This window comes from Chiloscyllium plagiosum, chromosome 13, assembly GCF_004010195.1.
Source record: "Chiloscyllium plagiosum isolate BGI_BamShark_2017 chromosome 13, ASM401019v2, whole genome shotgun sequence".
NCBI classification, from domain to species: domain Eukaryota; kingdom Metazoa; phylum Chordata; class Chondrichthyes; order Orectolobiformes; family Hemiscylliidae; genus Chiloscyllium; species Chiloscyllium plagiosum.
Window position 1 is genome coordinate 31,267,746 of NC_057722.1, and position 27,375 is coordinate 31,295,120.

Genomic DNA, 27,375 nt, shown 5'->3' on the forward strand with positions numbered 1-27,375 from the left:
AATTGAAGCTATGCAATTTGCAATGGCCTAGATTAAAAAACTGAAGACTCAGTATCTAGGTTAATGTGTTCATTGGAGGGATGACTTTAAGAGGTTTTGACTGCTTTCAACAGTGATGTTTGACACTACTGCAATCTATAAATTTATTCACCTAGGAGAAAGTGAGGTCTGCAGATGCTGGAGATCAAAGTTGAAACTTTATTGCTGGAACAGCACAGCAGGTCAGGCAGCATCCAGGGAACAGGAGATTCGACGTTTCGGGCACAGGCCCTTCTTCAGGAAGAAGGGCCTGTGCCCGAAACGTCGAATCTCCTGTTCCCTGGATGCTGCCTGACCTGCTGTGCTGTTCCAGCAATAAAGTTTCAAAATTTATTCACCTTCCATGTGACCGCCTGGAGAGCAGATTTTTGAAAGAGGAAATACCCAGTGGCGTTTGATCAGGCCACAATTGCCAACGTGACCGATTATAAATTTGGAAAAAATAGTTGTATGACTGATGTAGACATATTCCATGCTTTTACCAACATGTAGAAAGTGTGTCCAGAAAGATTAATATTCCAATTTCAAATGTATGGCTGTGGAAAAAGTCAAGATTGATTCCATTCGGATATTTAGTGATTAAGTGCCCTAAGAGATGATATATTTCAGGAAATGTCCATTCCTCTGGACACCTGTTCAACATTTTAGATATCAAATGCTAATTGTGAGCCTAGATTTAGTCAAGTAAACTTAAATAAGTCTAAATCCAGAAACAGATTACTTTGACAACTTGATGCGAATTGAGTCATGTGGACAAAACATTTGCTTGGATGTACAAAAACGGATACCCGCGCAACTTCATCAACAGATGCCTAAGAGAAAGACCACGGAACGAGGACATACCACAACCAAAAGGACTAGCCACACTACCATACATCAGGAGCATCTCAGAACTGACAGCCAGACTACTGCGACCCCGAGGACTCATAACAGCACACAAACCAACAGCCACGCTCAGACAACAACTCACCAGAACGAAGGACCCGATACCCAACATGAGCAAAACTAATGTAGTGTACAAAATACCATGCAAAGACTGCACAAAACACTATATAGGACAAACAGGAAGAAAGCTAATAATCCGCATACATGAACATCAACTAGCCACGAAACAACACGACCAGCTATCCTTAGTAGCCAAACACGGAGACAACAAGCAACATGAATTCGACTGGGACAAAATTACTATCATAGGGCAAGCCAGACAGAAAACAGCATTTGCAACAAAAACTTCCAGCTCGGCGAATAGAACCACAACAACGAGCACCCGAGCTACAAATCTTCGCACAAACTTTGAACAGTAAATAAATGCTGGCCCAGTCAGCGATGACAACATGTCATGAATGAACAAAGGTAAAAGGTGGAAGTAGGGTGTGGTGACCCTACACAACCTTGATGGCTATGCCCTTAAATTCAAAGTCTTTCTCCTTATTTTTATAAATATACTTTGGTTCTCAGCTGTCTCTGTCATGCTAAGGCAGCTCTAGTCATGCTAAGGCAAGTATCTCCCTATCATTGGCCTTCTCCTGATTGATCTTTTCAATTAATCTGATCACACGACAAATTCTAGCATAATTAGCTTGCAATCAAGAACGTTTCTGATAACTCCTCCATTTATATAAATGACTTGATGTGAACATAGGAGATATGAGTTTACAGATGACACTAAAAGTGGAGGTGTAGTGGACAATGAAGAAAGTTACCTCAGAGAACAATGGGATCTTGATCAGATGAACTAATGGGCTGAGGAGTGGCAGATGGAGTTTAATTTAGATAAATGTAAAGTGCTACATTTTGGAAAGGCAAATCAGGGCAGGATTTATCCGCTTTAAGGTCCTGTTGCAGAACAAAAAGATCTTGGAGTGCAGGTTCATGGTTCCATGAAAGTAGAGTTGCAGGTAGATTGGACAGTGAAGAAGGCCTTGGAATGCTTGCCTTTATTGGTCACCGTATTGAGTATAGGAGTTGGTAGGTCATGTTGCAGTATTGGTGAGGCCGCTTTTTGAACACTGTGTGCAGTTCTGGTCTCCCTGCTATCGGAAAGATGTTGTGAAATTTGAAAGGGTTCAGAAAAGATTTACAAAGATGTTGCCAGAGTTGGAAGGTTTGACCTATCGGGAAAGGTTGGATCAGCTGGGGCTATGTTCCCTGGAGCATTGGAGGTTGAGGGGTGACCTTATAGAGGTTTATAAAATCATGGGGTGCATGGTTATGGTAAATAGACAAAGTATTTTCCCCAGGGTGGGGGCTCCAAAACTAGTGGCATAGGTTTAAGTTGAGAGGAGAAAGATATAAAGAGACCTAAGGGGTAACTTTTTCACTCAGAGAGTGGTACGTGCATGGAATGAGCTGCCAGAGGAAGTGGTGAAGGCTCGTGCAATTACAACATTTTTAAAAGCATCTGGACAGGTATATGAATAGGAAAGGTTGAGATGGATATGGGCCAAATGTGGCAAATGGGACTAAATTTATTTACCATATTTAATCGGCATAGATGAGTTGGACAGAAGGGTCTGGTTCCATGTTGTACAGCTCTATGAGTCTATGACTCTATAACACAAAGCACAATCCCTCCACAGACTCATCAAAACCAAAGAAAAGTCAAAAGCACTCCTCCAGAATGTTGAATTCTAATAACCCTAGGCTGGTAGTACCTCAGGTACCATACGCGTTTCCAGCTAGGTATATTTGGTATTTTACAGGATCCAAAAGGCAGAATGCTGATAAAATGGATTTGAGAAGCCATTTGAAAACAGGATCAGACCTCTCTGCATTTGTCTGGTGAACAGAGTTAGGAGGTACAATGCAGAACATGCCAAAAGTAGTTGTAAATGCTTTGGGATTCTATACTGTCATTACCAAAACCACTAGAGATAAATTTTATAACCTTAATCTCTGACATCTTCTCATTCTGAAATGATAAATAGATCAGCCTGAAATCTTTCACTACAATCGCTGACTGGTTTCTTGAGCAAATTTTATTTGTTAATACAACATCATATCCTTATTAAACACAGAATCCTGGTACAGGATTAACCAGCTGCATTTGCAAAACAAAGGGAACAAAAGTTAGAGCCATGCCATGTCTTCATATTGTATTAATTAAAAGGCAATTTGGTGAGTATTCTATTGTTGAATTCTATGTCATTTAGTATATGGTGACATAGTCATCCGGAGCACATGAAACTCAATAAGCAATACTGTGAAGTTTTGAAGGTTTGCATCTCCAGGTCTCCATATGCTGAGTTTATTTCCCTCAATTCTGTTGCAGTGGTGAGAAAAGCCAAAAAAAGTATTTCTGATAGATAAAAGGATAAATCAGAGGCAACTCTCATATTTGTTCAAGAACCTGGGTTCAGAACAGCAATGACAGATACTTATAAACATGTAATTTATCTTCCCACTCTCGAGGACAGTATTATCAATTCATCTGTTGTCATAGTCCTTATAATATGCTTACCCATTGCGTTGCTATTCAGCAAGAAAACACCAAAGGCTAATCCATCCTCTACTTCCAGGCACATAAAGAAAGTGTGATGTCCATAGAGATTAGTCATCTCCTGTCAAAGCAAAAGAGCAGCTTTAACCATCTTGAGAATGCATATCTCATGCAACATTTACAGTTATCAATTTCAATTTAATCTTAACAGTCACACCATTGACAATTTTAAATTGCTTCAAGCAATGAGCTTGACAACAATTTGCACTTGCATGGTAGGTTTTCTGAAATGAAACATCTACCGATGTTTCCCACAAATAACATAAGCATCAAGCAAAATGGAAGACAGAGCCTAGGTGCTGTTACAACTCAAGGGTATTCCATATTCTTTTCTTATGACCAATACAAAGAATGACAGTTGCAAGCAAGCCCATACTACCAACAAACTGTAAAATAGCCTTTTAAACAAATTCCTGCACATTAAATTGAATTCCACACTAACCTGATTCAATGCTGGTGCAATGTCCAGCATTGACAGTGATGGACTAAACCACCTCAGTCTCAATTTCCGATGCAATCCCTTCACCTTCTCCTCCTATAAGACTTATCTAAAAATCTTACATTATTTTCTCAACTTTTTTTCTGAATATTTTGCTTAACGTCCAATGTTTTCCATTCATTTCTATGAAATAGTTTACAACAGTTTCTATGATAAAGACAAAGTATAAATGCAATGTGTCAAATTTCCATGGAGTTGGACCAACTCTAAAAGTGGTGGGTGGGATGAGTGTGCAGAATTACCACTCCGCTTCCAGCTTGTGATTTTTTTTGCCAGCAAGGATAGCAGCAAGAGTATGAATCAGCCCCACACTCAGCAGGATCACTTGAAGTTAGTGTTAGTTAAAATAAATGTTCTTGAAGGGCAGATAAGGTTTGTTAAAATGTCATGATTTGAAGTTCTTTACTTGCCAAAACATGAAATAAAAAAGGCTGCAGCAATCAGAGTGAATGCAAAACTAGTAGCTGGTTTGCTTTGGTACAGAAGTCACCTCATGTAGCTAGAACAAAGATAAATAGTTTATTGTTGATATTTGCTGGAAATGTGTTGCTGGAAAAGCGCAGCAACACATTTCCAGCTCTGATCTCCAGCATCTGCAGACCTCACTTTCTCCTATTGTTGATATTTCCAAGGGTTGTAAATCAGTGCCTATTGTGAATACTTTGTTGATTCTCAAAAGCTCCAAAACCACTTCTTTCAACTGGGGTGAGTGGGTTGCTTAGTTCACATTTTGTTTGGCCATTTTGGAAGTCTTTTAAAGGATGATCTGTCATTGATGAGTTTACTGAGAAGAAAATTGTTAATTTTTGTAACAGATTGAATACTGGAGCAGATTTACATGAATTGGCTTCATGAATGACGTTGTTTTCACAGTAATTATTGTGAATGAATGAAAATTCTATTAGATTATAAGAATTATAATAATTCTATTTTTTTTCACTTCCATGTGGCTCTGAGGTCTGACCACAGTGGTTCCAAGGTGAGGGGTGTCAATTGGCATGGGAACTGTGACATTGCATGGAGTGGCATGAATGTGGCATGGAGTTATAAGGTTGTATGGTGGGGACATGGAGGGTTTAAAGGGCCTAACAACTTTTATAACAACTCAGACAGTGTCTTAGATAACCCACTGTGAGTCTTCTACCCAGCCAGCTTTGCACTTGCTCGTATCACATTACATGTGATAGGCACTTTATGTCAAGGCAGATCTGCTGAGTTGTAAAGTTTTCCAACTTAGTCTGCCAAATACCATTGCACAAATACAGCATGATCCACTCATGCTGAGTGAACAGCCAATCACATCAGGTAATGGAAAGATTTCTTACCTAACTGCTTCATGGCATGAGTACAGACTCACGTCTTTGCATGGGAAGAAGAAAGATAAGAGGACAATTATCAAGATTATAACTGTTGTAAAGAAAAGTTATACCTGATTAGATGACTGTTTTAATGAAGATAAGCTATAAATATGCCTTTGTATGAGTAAACACCACTCTGGCAGTTTTTTTCCCTTCTTTTAACCATCACTTCCTGATAGACAACTGATTTTAGTGTTAAAGGGCAAACACTAATCGTGAGCATTACCCTGCTCTTCTTTGAATAGTGCTGAGGAATTTTTTGCAACTGCCATGAGAAGGTGTACTAGACCTCAGTTTAATGAAATACAGCAGCTCCAATGTTGCAGTATTTCCTCAATCTTTCGCTTGGATGTCAACCTTGATTTTTGGGCTCAGACCTCTGAAATGGGAGTTGAACCATAGTTTTCTGAGACAAATGCTGGCTTAATGTTGATTTCTGAGAACATTAAGTCTGTTTTTCTGTTCAATTATTCCAGAATAGAACCAATAGGATAAAACAACAAGGTGGCAACATGGCATGTTTAAACATTTGATAGTATTATTTAAAATAAAATTGGCATTCAAAATAGTTTTCATACCCCATTAGGAAATGCATCTCTGGTAAAGATAGGCCAGATCTTCCAGTTGGTGTCATGACGATAGTGTTTATGAACATGTTCTCCCAGCCCATAGATGTTGTGACTAGGAAGTGTTGCAGTTATTTGCAAATACTGATCAGCAAAAATCAATGGTGCGACTGTAGTATCAAACCTACAGATAGAAATGCTATTATGTTTCAATTCTGTATGAAATACAATAGGAAACATTTTAATTAAAAAAATGTCAGAACAATCTACAACTTACACACACCTATAGAAAAAAAAGAAACATTTTGTCTCTCTTCTTAATTGCCCATAACCAAAATAAGCCAACAACCTGACTTTCCAAACGAAATTGTAAAAGATGTTACAATGAGCAATTTATGTTTTCTCAGTTCACATAATTCATTTTCATAATGCTGAGACCTTTAATCCCTGTTCTTTATATGTTCTTAACAATTAGAAGTTGCCACAATCTTTCTTAAAATATTTAATTTGTGAGACAAAATGCATGTAAGTAAACAACATAACTTGACAGGTATGTAAATCATGTTCTACATCACATTAGGAAAAATAAATTCAAAGGTATCTGCAATATTTGCAAAGTTATTAAAAATTCTATCATGTCCACCAAAACTTGTATACTTTTAACATTATTCATTTTCACAAATCTCTGTAAAATCCAGCATACAAAGCTCCTGAAACCCCTGTATAAAGGTCAAGAATGATTTGATATATTTCAGATCGCTTCTTAATGCACTATGACTTTTATCATTGATAATACTAATTGCTGTTTATCAAATTAATAGTAGTTATACTTAATTAGGAACAAATGACTGCAGATGGTCAGATTGAAATTATAGGTCAAAATACAAGCTGATTATATAAATTGTTATTAGATGTGATAAGTTGACAACATTTATTTTCAAAGTACAAACTCATTCTAAATCTGTAAATTATGTTCTAGAGTTTCCATTTTGGGCTTAACTGACAAACTTATGGGTACATAATGAAATTGCACTGAAGTATGATTCAAGTTCCTATCTCAATGTACTAGCCGAATCACAAGCATCCTACAAAATTCAAATGGAATCTTACAGTTGCTACAGTTCCACATAGAGAATCAAAATGGGTAATGTGCCCATCACATTTCATGCATCAGTACCTTTCCAAGGCTTGAACTGGAAATACATTTTTGCTGTCCACTGTTGAAGAAGAGATTCCTGAGGGTCTCTGTTTGGAGACCTAACTAGATTTCATTTTCACTTGCAAGAGATCAGCAGAGACTACTTCTGTAATTTTACCAGGAATTTAATCACCCCCACAGTGTAAGATGTTGTTTTCTCAGCACTGCATGTTAACACTGAACTATCACAAATGCAAGGAATTTAAGTCCCTCAATCTTTGGCGGCTGTGTGACCGTATGTAGCAAATCTTGCAGGTCAATGACTTTGTTCTTGACTGCGATCATGATGCCTTAATTATTGTAACTGTCTGCTATGTCTTTTGTTGAGCCACAACAGCAAACAGACCAGGTGCCACATGCTTTCTGCTGTCTCTTATGCTAGCTCATCGCGCCAATGCCCAATTGCACACAATGAAAGCTGTACTATGTCAATTATTTTAGATCAAGCATGCTGACAAAATGCATTCACTGCATCGATCGCGCTGCTTGAGTCGTGAAATACACAACAGAGCAAATATCATGAATTGTGGTTATCTGCTGTAAACTATAAACGCCACAGACAATTCACACAATTATGGATCCAATCATGTTCCAAAGTATAGGGGACAATTTCTCTGGCTTAATTGCTGCATAAGCTGATGCCTTCCAATATTCAAGTACTCTAGTGGAAAGCAGTAAAAGCGGACAACCAATTTCTTATTCACCACAGTTTTATACATTATCATCCCCATGTTGCTGACAATCATTCCATCTGTTTGACCACAATACAAAAATAAAAATCAACAGAAAATAAACACATTAAACAAAAGTCAAAGCATGTCATGTTGCATACAAATACCAACTAATCATCATTGAGTTTTTCCTTAGTGCCTGTAATCTGTATGCCTTTGCTATCATAATACCCCTATACAATGGCATAAGGAGTAGGTTAGTTCAGTTGGCTGGATTGCAATGCAGATTGACACCAACAATGTAGGTTCAATTCTTGCACCAACTGAAGTTACCATGAAGACCTCTCCTCTCAACATCTTCCTTTGTCCGAGGCATGATGTCCTTCACATTATCCCACCTCAAGTCCTCTGGGACTATGGCAACTTTACCTTTACCTTTTATAATGACATTTCTATGGTTACAGCATGGCTGCTAGAAGGTTGCTGACTTTCAGTAGAGGGCATTGCAATGCCTTGGAACATGTACCTTTATTCTGTATTATTTCATCTATTCTGCTGAGTTAATGAGTCTGAGACTTGTCCTCAATACCAGATCAGTTTTTAATCAGGAAATGAATCTAAGAATATTGAGGCAAGACAGGAAAATGGACTTGAGAATTATTGGATTAGATTACTTACAGTGTGGAAACAGGCCCTTCGGCCCAACAAGTCCACACCGACCCGCTGAAGCGCAACCCACCCAGACCCATTCCCCTACATTACCCTTTCACCTAACACTACGGGCAATTTAGCATGGTCAATTCACCTAACCTGCACATATATGGACTGTGGGAGGAAACCAGAGCACCTGGAGGAAACCCACGCAGGCACAGGGAGAATGTGCAAACTCCACACAGTCAGTCGCCTGAGGTGGGAATTGAACTCGGGTCTCTGGCGCTGTGAGGCAGCAGTGCTAACCACTGTGCCACCATGCCGCCCACCAAATTAGCCATGACCTTATTGAATGGCAAAGCAGATTCACTGGGCTGACCGGACAATTTTTGCTCCTGCGTTTTATGGTATTTAAGAGTGTTAACTTGCTGAAGGTTTAGTAATATAGCTGAAAATACCACAAAAATTAAGCATTGATTGACTTGATTTAAAGCTATGAAAATGATTTGGAAAATCAACACAGATGATTAGCTAGCATCTCACTACATTAAGTATATTTAATAGTTAACATCTTTAAAATATGTCAACCATTGCCTGTGTGTCTAATACTGGAAATGTGTTTCTGGAAAAGCGCAGCAGGTCAGGCAGCATCCAGGGAACAGGAGAATCGACGTTTCGGGCATAAGCCCTTCTGTGTGTCTAATAATCAATCTTGAGTTGAAACTCCTTCTTGATCAACTCCAAATGGAATAGTTGGAAAGATGGCAATCTTCTCATTTTGATTTGGTGACTTGATGAGGTTTGTGAACTGGGCCAGCTTAAATCAGCATGAAAGATCCTGTAAATTTGATTTTAGATAGGTTCATATTTTTGGTCCAATTGCTGTATGTTTATGTTGCTTATCAGTGAGTGATTTATGAATCATATCTTAAACGAGTCATGGTTTTGTAAATGAACACAGGGTTGCCCTTTGAAATCTGTGGTTTGATAATGTTTATCTTTTCATTAAACTTGCATCAAAACTGTTTTAGAATGATACTGCTGAATAGGTAATTCATTTTTCAACATCAGAGTCAAAAGGTGTGGTGCATCCGATGAGCAGGGGAGGCAAGGTTTCGAGCATAAACTCTAGGTTATTTGACTCTGATGTGCAGTCCTCACTCTCTCCTCATTTTTCAACATGACAACAAGTTACAGAAAAAGAGTAAACAGCAGAGGAAGAAAACACTGCCACGGTAGTGATGGAAGATTGATATGGATGACCACATGCTTTACAGCTCTATGTTGCTGAGAGACTAACAGATTTCCAGATCATGATTACAGAAAAGTTACTTGAATTATGTGGTCCAAGTTGTTAAATTCTAATGGTTGGCACTGGCAGTAGGATGAATATGGTGTTTAGAGATTCTGATTATGATACTGCAGCACATGAATTGACAAACAACAAGATTCAAGAAAGACCAGAAACAGTTTTGCTTGATTGGTTTTGCTTAACTTGTTTCTCCTGAATCATGACACATCAGGGAAGTTGTAAAACACAGTCTGGATGAGAGAACATATGGTATATGTTTAGGGTAAGAGTTAGGGTTAGACGTAGACCTAAGTAAAATAAATAAACTGTGTGGAGTTTGCACATTCTCCCTATGTCTGCATAGGCTTCCTCCAAATGCTCTGGTTTCTTCCCATTATCTAAAGATGTACAGGTCAGGTGGATTGGCCATGCTAAATTGCCTATAGTGTCCAGGGATGTGCAGGTTAGATGGATTGGCTATGGGAAATGCAGGACTATACGGATTAGAATAGGGGTTAGAATCTGGGTGAGATGAAAGTCAGTGTGAACTCAATGGGCCAAATGATCGGCTTCCACACTGTAGCGATTCTATGATCTTATGAAAGGTAAGTGTAAAATGTCATGCCCATGATTTCATGTCAAGCTTTGTCCAAGCACCCTATCCATTTATGGCCCCTCATGGCCCCTCATGACTTTTCCATGCAAAACTCTGTCCAAGCAACTACCTACAGATCTGCTTTTCCCAATGCCAACCTCTGACAGCCTCATGCTCATTTGCTCACTGTACACTGTCCAGAACAAATGAATCTTGTCGTGATAATAGAATATTTAGAAAAGCTTTTTTTTTAAATGTCATTAATTGATAACTTCAACATTCTTAAAAAAACTCATTTCTAGTACCAGCCAATAGAATTATCAATCATTCAGACATTTTAAAGTATCAAAAACAGTAACAGAAAGTATGTAAAACCACTTTACCTTATATAAAGAAGCATTCTGCAACCGACAAAATAAATTACTGAGCCAGACCTGTTAAACAAGAATCGTTCTTCCCTGGGGTTCAGTTGTGGCCAATGGAGTTTAACTTAGATAAATGTGAGGTGCTGCTTTTTGAAAAAGCAAATCAGGGCAAGACTGCTATATTTAATGGTAAGGTCCTGAGGAGTGTTGCTGAACAAAGAAACCTTGGAGTGCAGGTTCATAGCTCCTTGAAAGTGGAGTTGCAGGTAGATAGGACAGTGAAGACAGCATTTCGTATACTTGTCTTTATTGGTCAGAGCATTGATTGTATGAGTCTAGATTAGAATGGTGCTGGAAAATCACAGCAGTTCAGTTCAGCAGGAGGTATTCCCGATGAAGGGCTTTTGCCCAAAATGTCAATTTTACTGCTCCGCGGATGCTGCCTGAACTGCTGTGCTTTTCCAGCACCATTCTAATTTAGACTCTGGTTTCCAGCATCTGCAGTCATTGTTTTTACCGCATTGATTATATGAGTTGGGAGATCATGTTGCGGCTGTACTAGACATTGGTTAGGCTACTTTTGGAATATTGGGTGCAATTCCGGTCTCCCTCCTATTAGAAGTATGTTGTGAAACCTGAAAGGGAAAAAAAAATTTACAAACACGTTGAAGGATTGGAGGGTTTGAGCTGAAGGGAGAGGCTGAATAGACCGGGGCTGTTTTCCCTGGAGCGTTGGAGGCTGAAGGGTTAACTTATAGAGGTTTATAAACCATGAGGGCCTGGATAGGGTAAGTAGACAAGGCCTTTTCCCTGGGTTGAGGGAGTCCAGAATTAGAGGGCATAAGTTTCGGGATGGATGGGAAAGTTATAAAAGGGACCTAAGGGGCAACCTTCTCACACAAAGGTTGGTGCGTGCCTGGCATGCGCTGCCGAGTAAATGGTGGAGACTGGTACAATTACAACATTTATAAGGCATCTGGATGGGCATATGAATAGCAAGGGTTCAGAAGGATGTGGGCCAAGTGCTGGTATATGGGATTAGATTAATTTAGGATATCTGATCAGCAAGGTGAGTTGAACTGAAGGGTTTGTTTCTGTGCTGTACATCTCTATGACTAAGACTATGCTAATAAATGTCTAACTCTCCACCAATAATGTTTAATGAGGCATGACCACTCCAAATTGGTCATAAGAACAGTGTATAGTGCATGAATGGACATAACGGGCCATTGTTGTTTGCTGGAGAGCATGATGTCAAATGAATGGGGCTTTGTGTGGAGGTTGAGAAGATATTACCGTTGATAGTGAGTTGGCCTTACTTTTCTGATCATAATTCCGATGATGTTCCACAGGATTGAAGCAGGCCTGTTAAACATCCTACCCCCATCTCTGCAGCCATTATGACTGGCTCTGGTTTCTTTCCTAGGTCAGCTGGTCCAACTGCATCCACAAAGTTCTCCTCATTGCAAGGAAAATCTTGTCTTTATGGGAACTTTCTCTTGAGGGATGGGATTGGGTAGAATGATCTCAACTCTCAATTCCCACCTCAAGAATGAAAATCTAAGCCAATTTATTACCAAACCTACTCAAAAAGATAGAATTTGGGGAAAATTAATGCAGTATGAGCAAATAGGACTTTTTTTTTCAGTAAAAACCACTTATTTAAACTGGTGGTGACCAAATCTTGGAACAAACACATTTATATAAAATTTCTTATGATTATGTACCTTTAACCTTCACCAAAAAATAGAAAGATAAATTCCATAATATATTTGTTACAAATATCCTGTGTCAATAACATGGTAAACACATATTAGAAAGAAAATTGCTTACAGCACAGTCCTGGTGGACTTTCTCCTGATTAAAATTCCAAAAGGATTCTTAGCAAGCTCAACTTCATAATTAGGATTTGGCACTGCAGGACCATCAAATGGTTTAATGATTTCATGCGGAACTTCAAATCGATGCTTGTTAGCATCTGTAATCTTAACATGACAGTCAACAAAATGAATTTGTCTGTTCAAAGAACATTGTAAAAATAATTAACATTATGCCTTAAACACCATTCCTTCACTAAGATATCAATCTGATCATAAGAAAAGTAAAGTTTGTTATCCAATCATTTTAATTAGAGGTTTTGGTAACTAATTCTTTTGATAATAAGACATAATACAAATATGTGAAAAAGCTGAATGTTTTGATGCATTTTAAAGAAAAATAAGGCAGAACGGGTTTTTTTTTTGCACCAGCACTAACAGCTGAGCCACTTTCTTTTAATGTCCCTTCCTTAAGTTCCTTAACCAGTGGCTTCCAGCCTCCATTTCTACTTGGTAATAAGCCCTTAAACATCCAAATGTCATCTTGCTTGTCTTTCCGAAACAGCCACAGGCTGTGCAATTCCACAGGTCCCCACCAGACTAACTTACAAAAGCCTGGACCTGCCCACTTTTTCGCCACCATTGCAAGCTGACTTGTCTTGTACTACACTAATGATAATGCTACTTGCAAGGCAAGGTGAGGTGTAGATGGTGCAAGCATCCAGGTATGTGTTATGTGACAAATATTAAGAGAGCAACTTTTCAGCCCTGAGATGCAGCCTGGTCTAATTCATAAGCTGGCTCTTCATCCATGTGCGTAAAGTGCTCCTTCAATGCTAGTTGCTGATGCATCCTGAAATGCATGTCTGTGCTTCCTTGCATGTGGCTGGTGCCTGTTAATCATGCCCTGAGATGCTGTTTAGCCCTAACTAACATGGAGGTCCTTCAGAGCAAGCAGCGAGCTGAAGTTAATGGTACCCAATCTGATTTCTGCATCTTGACAGACAGGAAGCAAAATATTAATGATATAAATTGGGTGGTTGCCAAGACATTTAATATGCAATGAACTCCCTTATTGGCAACTTTCCACTGTCTGGTGAGAAACTTGTCACAATGCTTGTCAATAATTGAAGCAAGCTGCTAGTGATAGACCTTACCAGACTTCAGTGACATTAATCTCACTGGCTCCCATTGCTCAGTCTCTTATAAGTTTCTGCCCTAATGTAATCAGATTTCTAATTGCAAAATGTGTTCAACTGAGTTGCTTCAGGTTTTCTGATGAAGGAACCGGGAAAGTTGATGAGGGTAATAATGTTGATGGGATGTGCGTGGAGTTCCAAAAGTGAATTAATAAAGTGTTAGGCAACAGACTTATGAGCAACATTCAATAAAAGGGATGTTTAGTAACACAGGTACAAAGTTGACTGAGTGAATGGAAACAAACATTTGTGGTGAGTGGTTGGTTTTCCAATTGGGGAAAGTGTTGATAGTGGAGTTCACAACGCTTCCCAGAATCTCTGCTCTTCATGATATACATTTATGATCTAGACTATGGTGCACAGGTACTGCTTAAACATTTATGAATACTGGGAAGCATTGTGAGCCAGGAAGAAGATAATATCAAATTTGAAAAAAGACATTAACTTGTGGAACAGTGGACAAGTAGCAGATGCAATTTAATGCAGATAGAAGCTATTCATTTTAGTAGAATGCAGAGAGACAGTATAAAATAAATGGCACAATTCTGAATAAGATACAGGAGCAGAGAGACCAAGGTATATGTGTACATAATGCAACGAAGATTACAAGACCGGTTGAGAGAACAGTTAATAAAGCAAACAGTATCCTGAGCTTTAACAGCAGATGCATTGAATAAAAAAAATTATTTTAAACATGTGTAAAACATTGGTTTGGCCTCAGTCAGTTATCCTGAAGTACACAATAAGATATAATTACTAAAATGTACATAAAGAGTTTTGTTCTCTTAAAAGCACGCTAACCTTGAATCGGAAGCGATTTGGTGTCTGAATTTCAGTGGTCAATCGCAGTATTTCAATATCATTTCCATAAAGGGAGGGAGAAGGAATACGGTGAAGTAGAGTTTCAAACCCTATACAAAATGAAATCTAGGTTAAATGTGCTCATGAGGAAAGAAATACAAATTACATGTTAAAAGAGGCAGACAACAAATCAAGTCATTAGAGCAACCTGTTTGTGTTTTCTTTACACTTTCTTGGACTTTGTATCCAATATTCACTGCGAAAAAGCACCAAGGCCCACTTCCATTGGTCACTGGTTTCCAGCAGCAACCTCGGGCTTCACAGCGTTCCTAGAAAGAGTAAAAAGGAAAATATCAGATCAGAATTGACAATAAAAATAATGGTCACGCTAAAAGCACCCATACCTCTTTCTTTCAAAACAAAATTGCACAAATTGAGCTCTTGCTTCAGGCAACTGCATATATGAAAGGCAATGCAAAAGTCTGAATCTACCACTCCTTGGTAAACTGTATGAAATCAATGTCTTATCTACTAACTCCCCATTCGAATACATTAAATAGCATAACATTCTATTGGCAATGATTCTGAAGTAGTTAACATTCGTGTTACATTGGCTTGAGACAATGTATTGACGTCCTATGCAGTCTGTAGGTAGAAACAAAGAATTCTACTCTAGCATTTGGAGGGAATGGTATTTCTGCACCAGTTCTCTATGTCTTGGTAATTATGTCTTACCAAATGTCATTGTATCTATAGCTATCATGCAATAAACCTTTTTGTTATTGAAAAAGTGTTTGCTTTATAGCTACTTCATGATGGGACATCCTCAAAGTCAAAAGAGGATTTGTGACAGCAAGCTACTTCAAAAAAGCCTTACTCAACACCAAATACTGATGGAGGTGACATACATCACAAGGTGATACAGTAGACCTCTGGGAAAATACCAGATTTTACAAGGTTGTAACAGTGTGGACCTGGCTTTAAAAACACACAGATTGTCAGTCAGCAGCTGAAACGTAATTACCTTGAGGCAAGAGCTTAAGATTAAAAAAAAAGAGAAAAGGCAACCAGTGAAACAAAATGCAGACACCTAAGAGAAACATACTCTCTAAGAAGCAACTGAAGACCCTATGCCAAAAGAGAATAACTTTATTAAAAATAGCACAAAAAAACAGAAATGGGATGATATGTTGTGCAGAAAGAAAGTTCTCATTTCTCACAATGAAGCATCACCACCGTTGACATTGAGATGCAAGAAACAATGAAAAGGCCAGAAAAACATTTCAGTTATTTAAGGGCTACAACATTAGGCAGGCCTCAGCATTTACTTTAGTTGAAAAGTGACAAGATTTATGTAAATCTCATGGAAGAGTCTCATAGTAGAAGAAAATCAAGACAGACTGAAGGGTAAAATGACGGGGACTCATTAATTAAGCTGAGATTTCAGCCGGAAGGTTTATAAATGCTAGGATCAGAGAATTATATTAAAGCATTTATGTAGAAGGAAGTGAATGATGTTTAGGACTATGAAAAGTGGGAAAAATTCACTTTTACCCAGAAGAAGACACATTTTTAAAAGAATCAAATAGCAACATTTGATGTTGTAAGAAGATTGGAAAACTCTGGAAAAAGTAGGAAGCGCAAAAGGCAGTAGAGAGATATAGCACAATAGGGAGACAAATTTTAACTCCCCTCAGGAAGTTAGGTTTATCCGTCTTTTTTTTTAACAGTGTGATACACCTTAATCACTGCCAAACAACCTCTTTGACACTGACAATGAAATGTATGGAATCTCTTTTGAAGATTAAAAGGAAATCAATGCAGTTTTTGTTTATGTTTTTCTCTATGGGACTTACTTTTTTAATCAAATGTTTATTTCCTCAGTGCAGGATTAGTTGGCAATTGCTCTTAATTAGCTACTTGATACCTGCATGGAGTTTGCCATTCTGACCTAACCCGGCTCTCCAAACATGGTTCCGGGTCAGTACCACGACTTCAAACTGTTATGATGGCCAACAGCTTGAAATTACAGTCCTGCTCACCTCGAATCCTAACTCTGATCTGTTTTAAAATGCAGCTACCTGTTTTTCTTCCTCAGATTTTGATTTTCTCAATAGCAATGGTTCAGTTTGATTACTTAAGAAAATATATTGTTGCTTGCATTGTATGCACAGATCACAGATCTCCAGTAGAGATTGCTTATTTAAATTTCTCCCTTAAAGCAATTTCCTGAACAAAAGAATCTCAAAAATTAAACAGAGAAGGATAAGGCTAGCAAACAGTAAATACATGATACATTTGCTACTTTGTTTGCTCAGTGGTTGCAGTCAATTCTCCCTCATGATAATGATCTGTTTGGATTTTGTTCAAATTTCTTTTGTTTCCCACACATTTGCAATATCCATCTTCCTTTATTAACACAAACTATAATGTGTATCATAATTCTCTTGGCACAATTGCCTTTGAAAAGATGTATTATGATGATAATTGTATTTTATATCAGTTCAACAGAACAAAAGGAGGCATTTGTTTAATGAATTTTAAATTATGGCACTGATAATTTCAAACTGATGTCTGTCAAATCGTCATGCGAATTGCCTTGTCTGGACTGATGTTAAGTTCAATCATTTTTATGTGCCATCCCCTGCCACAATGTCTTACTTGGTTGTCAGGTTAAGGTCTATTACACTTTGCTTTTCAACTGACATTTATAAGGTAAACTCTACCTCTCTGGATATAAAGGACTGATCCTGGGAGGAGCTAAACAGTGTCCCAAGCATTTGATTCAAATTGCTCTTGTGTTAAGTTAACATAGCTAAGAGTAAAGTATATTTTTTTCTAGCTTGAGCCTGATGTCCCATAAGAGACCATTGTGTAGCTCAGATCTAATGTAATTAGCTATTAAGTATTATGTAATTAACTTTGACTAGTTATCAAGATTTAGTCTATTTCTGCTAAAGATTTCACATGGATGTTCTTCCCACTGGGTTTCAATAACTAAGGGCTGAATCTTACACTTCCTTGGTAAAGTAAGAGTTGCATCAAGCTTGGCGAAGCGATTCTTGCCACAAGGCAGAGCATGTTTTCTCACTGTATCTTACCAAACTCACCACATTAAATGCAATTTGAGCCCTTATGACATGACTCATCCTATTTCTGCCCCATTCTACCATATGTCACTTGTAGACAAACTCAACAATCAATGGGGGTTCTCATAAGACTAGCATCCCTTGGTGCCCCATCATCTTTTAATGCCCACTGCACACCTGCAGCAGAGTTGACATCTGCGAACTGTGCTGCTTAGCTGTGATAGGGTCAGGAGAGATAGCAGGGCAAGGAAAATGTAGCACTCTGCTTCGTTGAAAGGGTCATGGAAATCCTGAGGGGGAGGGCGGTGGAGAAAAGAGGACACTTTTGCTAGAAAGATTGGCAGAGAGTGTGTCACCCAAGCCAGTGCTATCTCCAGAGTGAGGAGGAGTGATCCACAATTTTGCACATCCACCCCAACCTACCCTAAACACTATATCATCTAACTTGTCACCTTGTACCTTGGCATTCTACCCACTTACTACTATATCCTCTTCTCACTTTGAATCCTACCCACTTAGCACTCCAACTCCTATTCATCTAGCATCTTATCCTTTGCACCCATACGTCTATCCAGCTGTGTCTCTGGTACACTAGCTGTCATCTCTCTAACCTGGCACACTTCATCCTATTCATCATTTCACATCATTTTTTTTTTCATGACATCCTGCCCCTCCCATCCAGTGGCACCCTTCTCTGGCTGCCTTCCAAACCCCCAGCCATCCCAGCACTTTATAATCACACTTGCTGATGTGCTTAAGGTATGACAGCAGCTGCCAAAGTGACTGTCAGAACCTTTCCTTTTCTGAATCTGGCAGCTACCTTCTGTGAAAGGAGAGCTTGGTTTGCCTTTCCCCACAGTTATGCATTATTAGAGAACTGTCAGAATGGAAGTACATCTTAGCATTTCTGAGACAACCCTGAGTGGAATCTCCTCTCAGAAAATACCAAACTCCCCCCTTCCATCAGAAAGAAGGAGCATAGTGACAATCTGCATGCAGTCACCACCCATTGTAAAATCTGACCACTTGCTGAAGGGTTCTGCCTTCAGTCAGACAGCAGTGACTTTTTAAAAGAAGCCCATGTTGCTCCATTTAGAGATGGTCCCACTCAGATGGTAGTTCCAACACATTGCTAAACTAGGATTCAGAGGTCCATTGGGTCTTCTCGAGGATTTTAACCCACAATTAATATACACTTGGTATTGTGCGGATAGCATATATTAAGTTATGTAAGTACTACACATTTAATTATTTTTAGGAGGTCCTAAAAATGTATGTATGATCTGGAGAAACTGTAGAAATGAGTTTCTAATCAGTCAATATAATTAGGATAGTGCCTGCTAGAATCCTAGAGCAGCCACCTGTTTCTGTATAAATGTACCACAAAACTGTTTGTTTTGAATGACAAGACTTTAGAGAAAAAGCAAGTCTGGAATGGGTAGTTGAATGGGTTGGTAAGGCTACTTTGCTATTTAATTTTCATTACAGTCGTGTTCATGCCAAGTTAAAGGAGTCTAACCCAGCATTCTGATTTCCTCAGATTGTATTCTTTTTGGCATCTGCCTAGTTTATTTTTCTATCTGACTCTTGATATCATTTTTAAAAACATAAACATCATGGCCTTTCTACCCAAGACCAAATCATTTATTTACATTATGTATCCATGACACCTCATTCTGACCTATGAGAAAGATTACAACTCACATCCCTCAAATATATTTTTAAAATTCTGTTAATTTAATTCTCTGTTTTCTATCAGTGACATACTATTACATTTCCCTACCATGCCATTCATATGGCACCAAATCATGTCCTTCGAATATTCATTCACAGAAATTGTACTGAATTTATCTTTTCAATATCTTCCATTAGATCCATTAAAAGCTGCACCAAACTGATATTGTATGATCATTGATATGAAAATAAAATTAGTCTGGACTTAGTTCAGGTCCAAGGTGCTGAAGTAGCTAGTTAGTCAGCACAAACAATGTGTGTGTAGTTCTCAATAACATGCACTTCTCGTTCATTGATTAATGTATGAAACATAACAGCTTATACATTGTCAACTGATCAGATGAGTATTTCCAATGACACAATGCAAAGAAATCAATAGTCAAATCTTTTTACTTTCAAACAGTACACAATATTAATAATGAACTGGCTTTTTGCATTCAGTCCCTTATATGGGGCTATTCAATAACAATGTGTTAGCTCTTACCTGCCCTCCTAAATAATCTAACAAGCTATTTAGTTATGTCAGGCTACTACAGGTAAATAAAATAAGAAAACAGATCTACCATCCAACATCGATCTTGGCACTTGCAATAGCAACGGCACACTGTGCTTAGTCAACCCTGCAAAGTCATACTTGTTATCATCAAGGACCCTGTGCCAAAATTGTATAGTAATTGTAATGTCCCAGACATATCCATCCGAGGAGATTGTATTACAGTTAGTAATCTCCAACATTAATTCCAGTGTCTATGAAGTCTCGTGGCCTGAAGTCAAACATGAGCAGATAAATGTCATTCAGATTACCAACTGCTACTATCACCATGCCCCCTCTGCCCCATGCTGTCACATTCATATGTATGGATGATCAAAGACTAAAGCAAGACCCCAACCAAACATATCTGAGAGTAACTCTGGATGGACTTAGTCCAACTAGAAACAGCTGAAAAAAAAAGCAAAGCTCAAAACCAGAAACAAGCTATTTATCAAAATGATTAATCTAATGGGTTACTGTGTCCATAACACTCAGACCTCAGCACTGGTCCTATTGTAATCTGTAGCAGAGCACTGTTTATCTGTCTAGCATGGGTCACCACAAATGCTTCTTGTAGACACTCAATTGAATGTACATTGTAACTGGAATCCTCTGTTCAACATCTTGTCCTTGCAAATATTACTCCTTTGTATATTCAATGCTAAATTGTGAAAATCAACACACAGGTTGAACCAATCCATGTTGTATCTCAATTACTATTCCATAATGACCTGTTCAACACACCGACCAGCCTACCTTTCATCTGAGTGCCCTGAACAAACGTTGGTGAGCATGAACAACTAGTAGACATCCTTTGGATAAAGGAACCGGAAGCATAACAAGTTTGCTATGACAAAAATCAGAGAATCGAATGGCAGTCTTTAAACTACTATGGCAAGAATGGTCCTTGCTAAACAGGATTAGAACAAGACAGGGACCTCACAGCCAATCCTTACCACTGGGACCTCAGTACAAATACCATTTGCACTTTGGAAAGATACAAACATTACAATGGAATGTCCCCTTTACAGATTAAGTAGTAAACTAATCATCTTAAATTCATCAAATGGGAAAACTATCATTTGGTTTGAGGGATTTTCTTGCACAAAATAATTATAAGAAAATAATGAAAAATTAATCTTGCTAGCATTGCACATACTTATAGAATCCCTACAGTGTAGAAGCAGGCCATTTGGTCCATCTAGCCCACACCGGCCCTCCAAAAAGCATCCCACCCAGACCCACTCTATCCCTGTAACTCTGCATTTCCCATGGCCAATCCACCCTATCTGCAAATCTTTGGACTGCAGGAGGAAACCGGAGCACCAGAAGAAACCCATGCACACAAATTCCGCACAGAGAGTCGTCTGAGGTGGAAACAAACCCAGGCCCCTGGCGCTGTGAGGCAGCAGTGCTAACCACTGAGCCACTGTGCCACCTTTCTCATTAAAAGAAACCAAATCATGCCTGCAATACCAAACAACGAATTCTATAATAGATACAACTACACTAGAGCATTAGATCTTCCTTCTAGTATGAACCTGTTTTTAGTCTTTACAATTTTGTTAAGCAGATGCCAAAATTCCACAAACTTATCATCCGTTGACAAGAAAGTCCTTGAAAAACATGAAATAGTGAAACTTACCTGCATACTATCATCAACCCCATTCTCTAAGCATAATTCAAAAAGAAATTAAATTCCAAAACAGGCAAAATGTCTGATAATAGGTCTGACTAATAAGTGTGACATTAACTTTAAATTGTATGTAATTGATGTACAATTGGATTTTATTAACAGGATTTGAATTCAGGATTTTAAATTAAATGGCTGATCATCTGCAATACCTGTGCTGCGCATAATGTAGTCAGAAAAATGTTATAGAATAACCCTGTAAAATTCTGCATAACTGTGTCTAAATTATTCACAACGCCTTTGCCTTTCTCAACAATTGAGGAAACTACTATGGTTATGATCCAATAATATCCTACTCATTAATCTCCATAATAATAGCCATAATATGATGTTCAGATTTGAACTTGTGCAGCGCTCTGCTCACAATGGACCAATGTCACCATGGAATCTAAATTCCATAAACTGTTATTTTAAATGGTAATATTCTTTTTGTGAAAATAACGTATTTGACCTCACAAGGGTTTAATTTCCTTCAGTAGCCATTTTATTTAATGCATTCACATACAATTTCAATTTTAAAACAACTGTTTATTTTAAATGGGTCAGCAGCAGTTCTAAAGAATATGCAAAGGAATTTGATGCAAGGCTAACGGAGGAATATAAATCAATTGCCATCCCCCCACTTTCATGGCTTTCCAATTAAAGACTAGATTATGCCAGCTCTTGAGATTTTTAAAACATGAACAGCATGGAGTTTTCTTCGTGGTCAAAGTAAAATTGAGCTCTGTTGAAACTTTAGAATAAATTGAATATAAATACTCTCATGAATCAGCACAATCAACTAACATAATCTAGTGTCATTTATTTGCAAATGGAACAGAGATACTGAGCCTCCAAAGTGTCAGGCTCTTGCCATGGAAAATATCAGGGCAGAAACATGGCTCTTTAAATTGAAACTGTCTGAACGCACCTATAATCTCTCAGGCCTGTAAACTTTTACAGTGTTTAATTTCAATTGTACAAAGTCAAAAACAACTTTTAACTTTGCAATTCATGCTGAGGAATAGGCAGAAAATCATCCATCTCCCAAGTTTAATTGAAGATGTATGACATTTAGAACAGCAGGACAGCTTTTATTTCACTGTTGGTCAACTGATTTGTGTAGGTTTCAAGGATGTCTGTGTGTTTGAAAATTTAAGCACAATTCAAGAACTCCATCAAAACAAGTACAATTTTCCAAGGAAACTTGCATTTCAGTTCAAGACTATCGTCAGTTTTGTGTCTGGGGATTTGCTTCAGTCTATGCCAGCTCATTACTAAAACATGCCTTTTAAACTACATAGTACAACAAATTTTCCTAAAACTTTTAAAGGTGCTTTTGAAACCTACCCTTGAAGCTCCAGCTTCTGGATAGCAGTTAGTTCGATCATTATCTTGAATGGCGAAAGAACAAAATGGGGTGAAAGGTTCTACTGTATCTGTGAAAGGATGGACATAGGTTTAGCAACATAGCAGCACAGGAAATACAGCCAACACAAGAAACCTTAATATTTGTTGTACTAACTCATGGAAATAATTATAAACCTCATAGTATACTTTCAGATGCAATGAAAAGGCCACAAATGAATTAGTAAGTGGTGGAATAATTTCATCACAACAAGGATTCAAATTTATTACATTTCATTCAAGCAGGCAATGGTCTTTCAGATAAGAGCACTTTTCAAATTTAAATCTTTCAAATAGAGAGAATCTCTGAATCCAATGCAGGTTAGAATATATCTTTCAATTGTATGTGCCAATTCAGGTTTAGTTTAAAATCTAGGCACGTTTATCCTTTTTGTATTAGTACTTTGTTATAAAATTACAATAAAGAAAACCAAACCATTAATTATGCAAAATATCTTGGAACTTTACTCTTTACCTTTGTCGGGACATTCTGGTTTGCTAGTGGCTGAAAGTACAATTAAAGCAATGGCCACAATAGTCATCATAACGAACAAAGCAATAAGCATTGCTTCCAAGTTGGTAAACTTCCTTCTCGCCATTTTTTAGAATAAGGAGAAACGATGTCTGGAAGTAAATGAGTATAAAGTAATTTAATAACATCATAGTTTTTGTGCAGAGTATATAGCCACATTCTATCCATTACCCTTCACTCACTTTCTTTACAAACTTCCTTTATTCATCATTTTTTCCTTTTCCCCATCTTTAGAACTATTTTACATGTTACAATAACAACTTAATATTTTCATATACACCCTTTATATAATAAGTTACCCAAAGGAACTTCGCATTAGCATTTTGATCATTCAATTTCCTTTTATGGGGTATCAGAGAAGTTGATTTCAATGGAACCAATTTTAATTGCTCCATCTTTGGGTGCCATAATCTTCAGTTGCTTAAATGCCAGAGGGAAGTTACTAATGCAAAAGCTCAGGATAATGCTCTGCAAGCAGCTGATTGAATTTGAATTGAATTGGTGAAGTCTGGAATTAAGAGCCTGGCTCAGTAATTCTACTTTGAAGATATCAGCAATTCTTGAAAAAGTCCATCTGATTCACTGAGGCACTTTTGAAGAGGAAATCTACTATTCTTACCTGATCTAGCCTGCATGTGGTTCCTAACCCACAGCAATGTGACTGACTCTTAACTGCTGAAATAGTCCAGCAATTTATTCAGCTCAATCGCAGTCAGGCATAGGCAAGAGAGGTTGACTTTGCTTGTTGTCCCACATCACCAAAAAAAAAAGAAAAGCTCCAATTTTACGTTTCTCTATTAAGATACTTCCCAACAACCTACGTCTTTGATCAAGCCTTGAATCATTTGATGTAATATTTCCTCATTATGGCTCAGTGTTATTTAGTATTTTAAAATGCTAATGCAAAATACCTAGGGATATCTTATTATATTAAGGTTGCTATCTCAATACAAGTTTTTATTGTAACATCATAAAATACTTCACAAGGCAATAAAATATGAAAAGTGACAAGTACGTACAGAAGTTGAGAATTATTTAAATTATAAAAAGTTTAGCTTTAAACTAGAACTTGCTTTTTATTTATTGAGATATTCCTCCAAATTATGTGGAATGATTTGGAGACATCAAACACTGATTGGATAACTACTTTGTGGAACATAGAACTCTTATAGTGAAGGGAAAGGCCAATTGGCCCATCCAGTCTGCACCAACCCTTCAAAGACCATCCTGTGAGACTCATTCCACCCTATCCCCGGAACTTTGCATTTACCATAATTAACTCATTGGGCCTACATATTCTTGAACACCACATGGCCAATTCCCTAACCTTTGCATCTTTGGACCATGGGAAGAAACTGGAGTACTCAGTGGAAACCCACATAGACACAGAGAGAATGTGCAAACTTCATACAGTCAGCCAAGACTGGAATCAAGCCCAAGTCCCTAGCGCTGTGATACAGCAGTGCTAACCACTGAGCAGCCATGCCCACAAAAGTCAGTCCACAAGCAAGCACAGGAGAAACAAGAGAGGCCCTTCTACCTCCTTTCTCCTCACTGCAAGGAGTCAAACATTTTTTTCCAGGTTTAACAGCAATTTATCAGTACTTCTTTCAATTTTGTGTACTGCATGCTCACAATGGAGTCTACTCAACACCAGCAAGTCTAAACATGGATTGGAGACTGTTTTTGAAATACTTTTTCTCAGTTTGCAATTCTGAGCTTCTGATTTCCTGCCATTTTAACTCTCACCTTGCTCTCACATTGACGTCCCAGTTCTCATTCTCCTAAAATATTGCAATGGATCTTCATGTAGCCTCAATGAACAATCGTTCATGTTTTCATTACAATTTATGGCCTACTGGAGCAACACAATTCAACAATTTAAGACTATAAATCTCTGCCCTCATTGAGTTTACATATTGTTTTCAGGTTTTTTTTGCTTTTGGTTGGCAGTTGGTCATTGTTCTGCCATTCATACATCCTCTTTTGTTTCCTTAATTGTTGCATTATATAACCTTTTGCCAATAAATGTTTCTTTTTTCCCTGCAATACTGACCTCCTTTTGTTCTGTTGCACTTGTTAAAAACCTGCTATGATTAGAACTTTTCCCAGTTTTGAGGAAAGATCATTAACTTGAAAAGTTAATTCTATTTCACACACCAGAGACCTGCTGAGAATGTTATGGTTTAGTTCGCCGAGCTGGGAATTTGTGTTGCAGACGTTTCGTCCCGTGTCTAGGTGACATCCTCAGTGCTTGGGAGCCTCCTGTGAAGCGCTTCTGTGATGTTTCCTCCAGCATTTATAGTGATTTGTACCTGCCGCTTCCGGTTGTCAGTTCCAGCTGTCCCGCTGCAGTCGTTGGTATATTGGGTCCAGGTCGATGTGCTTATTGATTGAATCGGTGGATGAGTGCCATGCCTCTAGAGAACAGCCAGGGAATTCCTAGAGGCATAGCACTCATCCACAGATTCAATCAATAAGCACACCGACCTGGACCCAATATTCCGGCCACTGCAGCGACACCTGGAACTGACAGCCGGAAGCGGCAGATACAAATCACTATAAATGCCGGAGGAAACATCACAGAAGCGCTTCACAGGAGGCTCCCAAGCACTGAGGATGTCACCTAGACAGGGACCGAAATGCCTGCAACACAAATTCCCAGCTCGGCGAACATAACCACAACAACGAGCACCCGAGCTACAAATCTTCTCCCAAACTTTGAACCTGCTGAGAATTCTCAGCATTTTCTGCTTTATAGTGAATAGATCAATTTATAAAGACCTGAGAGAAACACCATTGATTAAGTAAAGCAAAGGTGAACAGAAGAATAATATCTTACTTTTGCTGAAATGTTCCTCCTGTTAGGCTTAAGACTGGATATTGCCCAGTGTTCAGAAATCTTCAGTTTTATTGATACATGACCAATATTTCCTGCTATAAATGTTGTTAAGTAACTAATTAAATAGAAAGTGCTCACGGAGGCAAAGAATATATCATAAATAGCTTTACGCATATCTCCTAGGCTCCAACTACACTGATATAAAGTTAAAATATTACATAAGTTTAGTATATCATATATTTTGTGTAAGCAAGTAAAAAGGGAGGAATCATATTAGGGTTACTGTGTGGAAGTGTACCTGTTTGGATAGTGACTGGTAACTTTATTGTATGTTAAATGCTAGTTGCTTCTGTGAATCCTCCAGTATTTTAAAAGGTTGTTATTTAGTTATTCTGATAACACATTGACTTCTGTGCTTATATGTAACTACAAACTGCCTTATTTTAAAAGTACAAAGTCTGAAAGTATCACCATGATGGCAAGGCATACAACTTTTAAACTTACTCAGTTTTAGTATTTATATTCTAATTCCTGTTTTAACCCATGCTCTTTTATTGATCGACATCATTCAGATTGCTACTTCAGTTTTTTTCATTAGCTTGAATTTGGCCAGTCTCAATTTCTTGTGGGTATCTGCACAACTCAACACTGTTTTGTCACTAAATTGGCAGAAACATAATGAGCCTAAAATGAAAGATGGGCGGCACGGTGGCACAGTGGTTAGCACTGCTGCCTCACAGCGCCAGAGACCCGGGTTCAATTCCCGCCTCAGGCGACTGACTGTGTGGAGTTTGCACATTCTCCCCGTGTCTGCGTGGGTTTCCTCCAGGTGCTCCGGTTTCCTCCCACCGTCCAAAGATGTGCAGCTCAGGTGAATTGGCCATGCTAAATTGCCCATAGTGTTAGGTAAAGGGGTAAATGTAGGGTAATGGGTGGGTTGCGCTTCGGCGGGTCGGTGTGGACTTGTTGGGCCGAAGGGCCTGTTTCCACACTGTAATGTAATCTAATCTAAAAAAAA

The 27,375-nt window shown here is 38.3% G+C and overlaps 1 protein-coding gene across 1 annotated transcript in view; it reads right to left on the reverse strand.

Moving 5' to 3' along the window:
* si (sucrase-isomaltase (alpha-glucosidase)) overlaps nt 1–26,404 on the reverse strand; it is a 150,265-nt gene extending 123,861 nt beyond the window's left edge. The window contains exons 1-8 of the mRNA XM_043703005.1: nt 26,358–26,404; nt 23,459–23,607; nt 22,927–23,015; nt 14,758–14,878; nt 14,550–14,659; nt 12,566–12,717; nt 5,974–6,145; nt 3,500–3,599 (exon numbers count right to left, since the gene is read on the reverse strand). Of these exons, the coding sequence (XP_043558940.1) occupies nt 3,500–3,599; nt 5,974–6,145; nt 12,566–12,717; nt 14,550–14,659; nt 14,758–14,878; nt 22,927–23,015; nt 23,459–23,582 (868 nt within the window). The 5' untranslated portion in view covers nt 23,583–23,607; nt 26,358–26,404. The remainder of the gene's footprint in view (nt 1–3,499; nt 3,600–5,973; nt 6,146–12,565; nt 12,718–14,549; nt 14,660–14,757; nt 14,879–22,926; nt 23,016–23,458; nt 23,608–26,357) is intronic.
* Nucleotides 26,405–27,375: the final 971 nt, after the last annotated feature.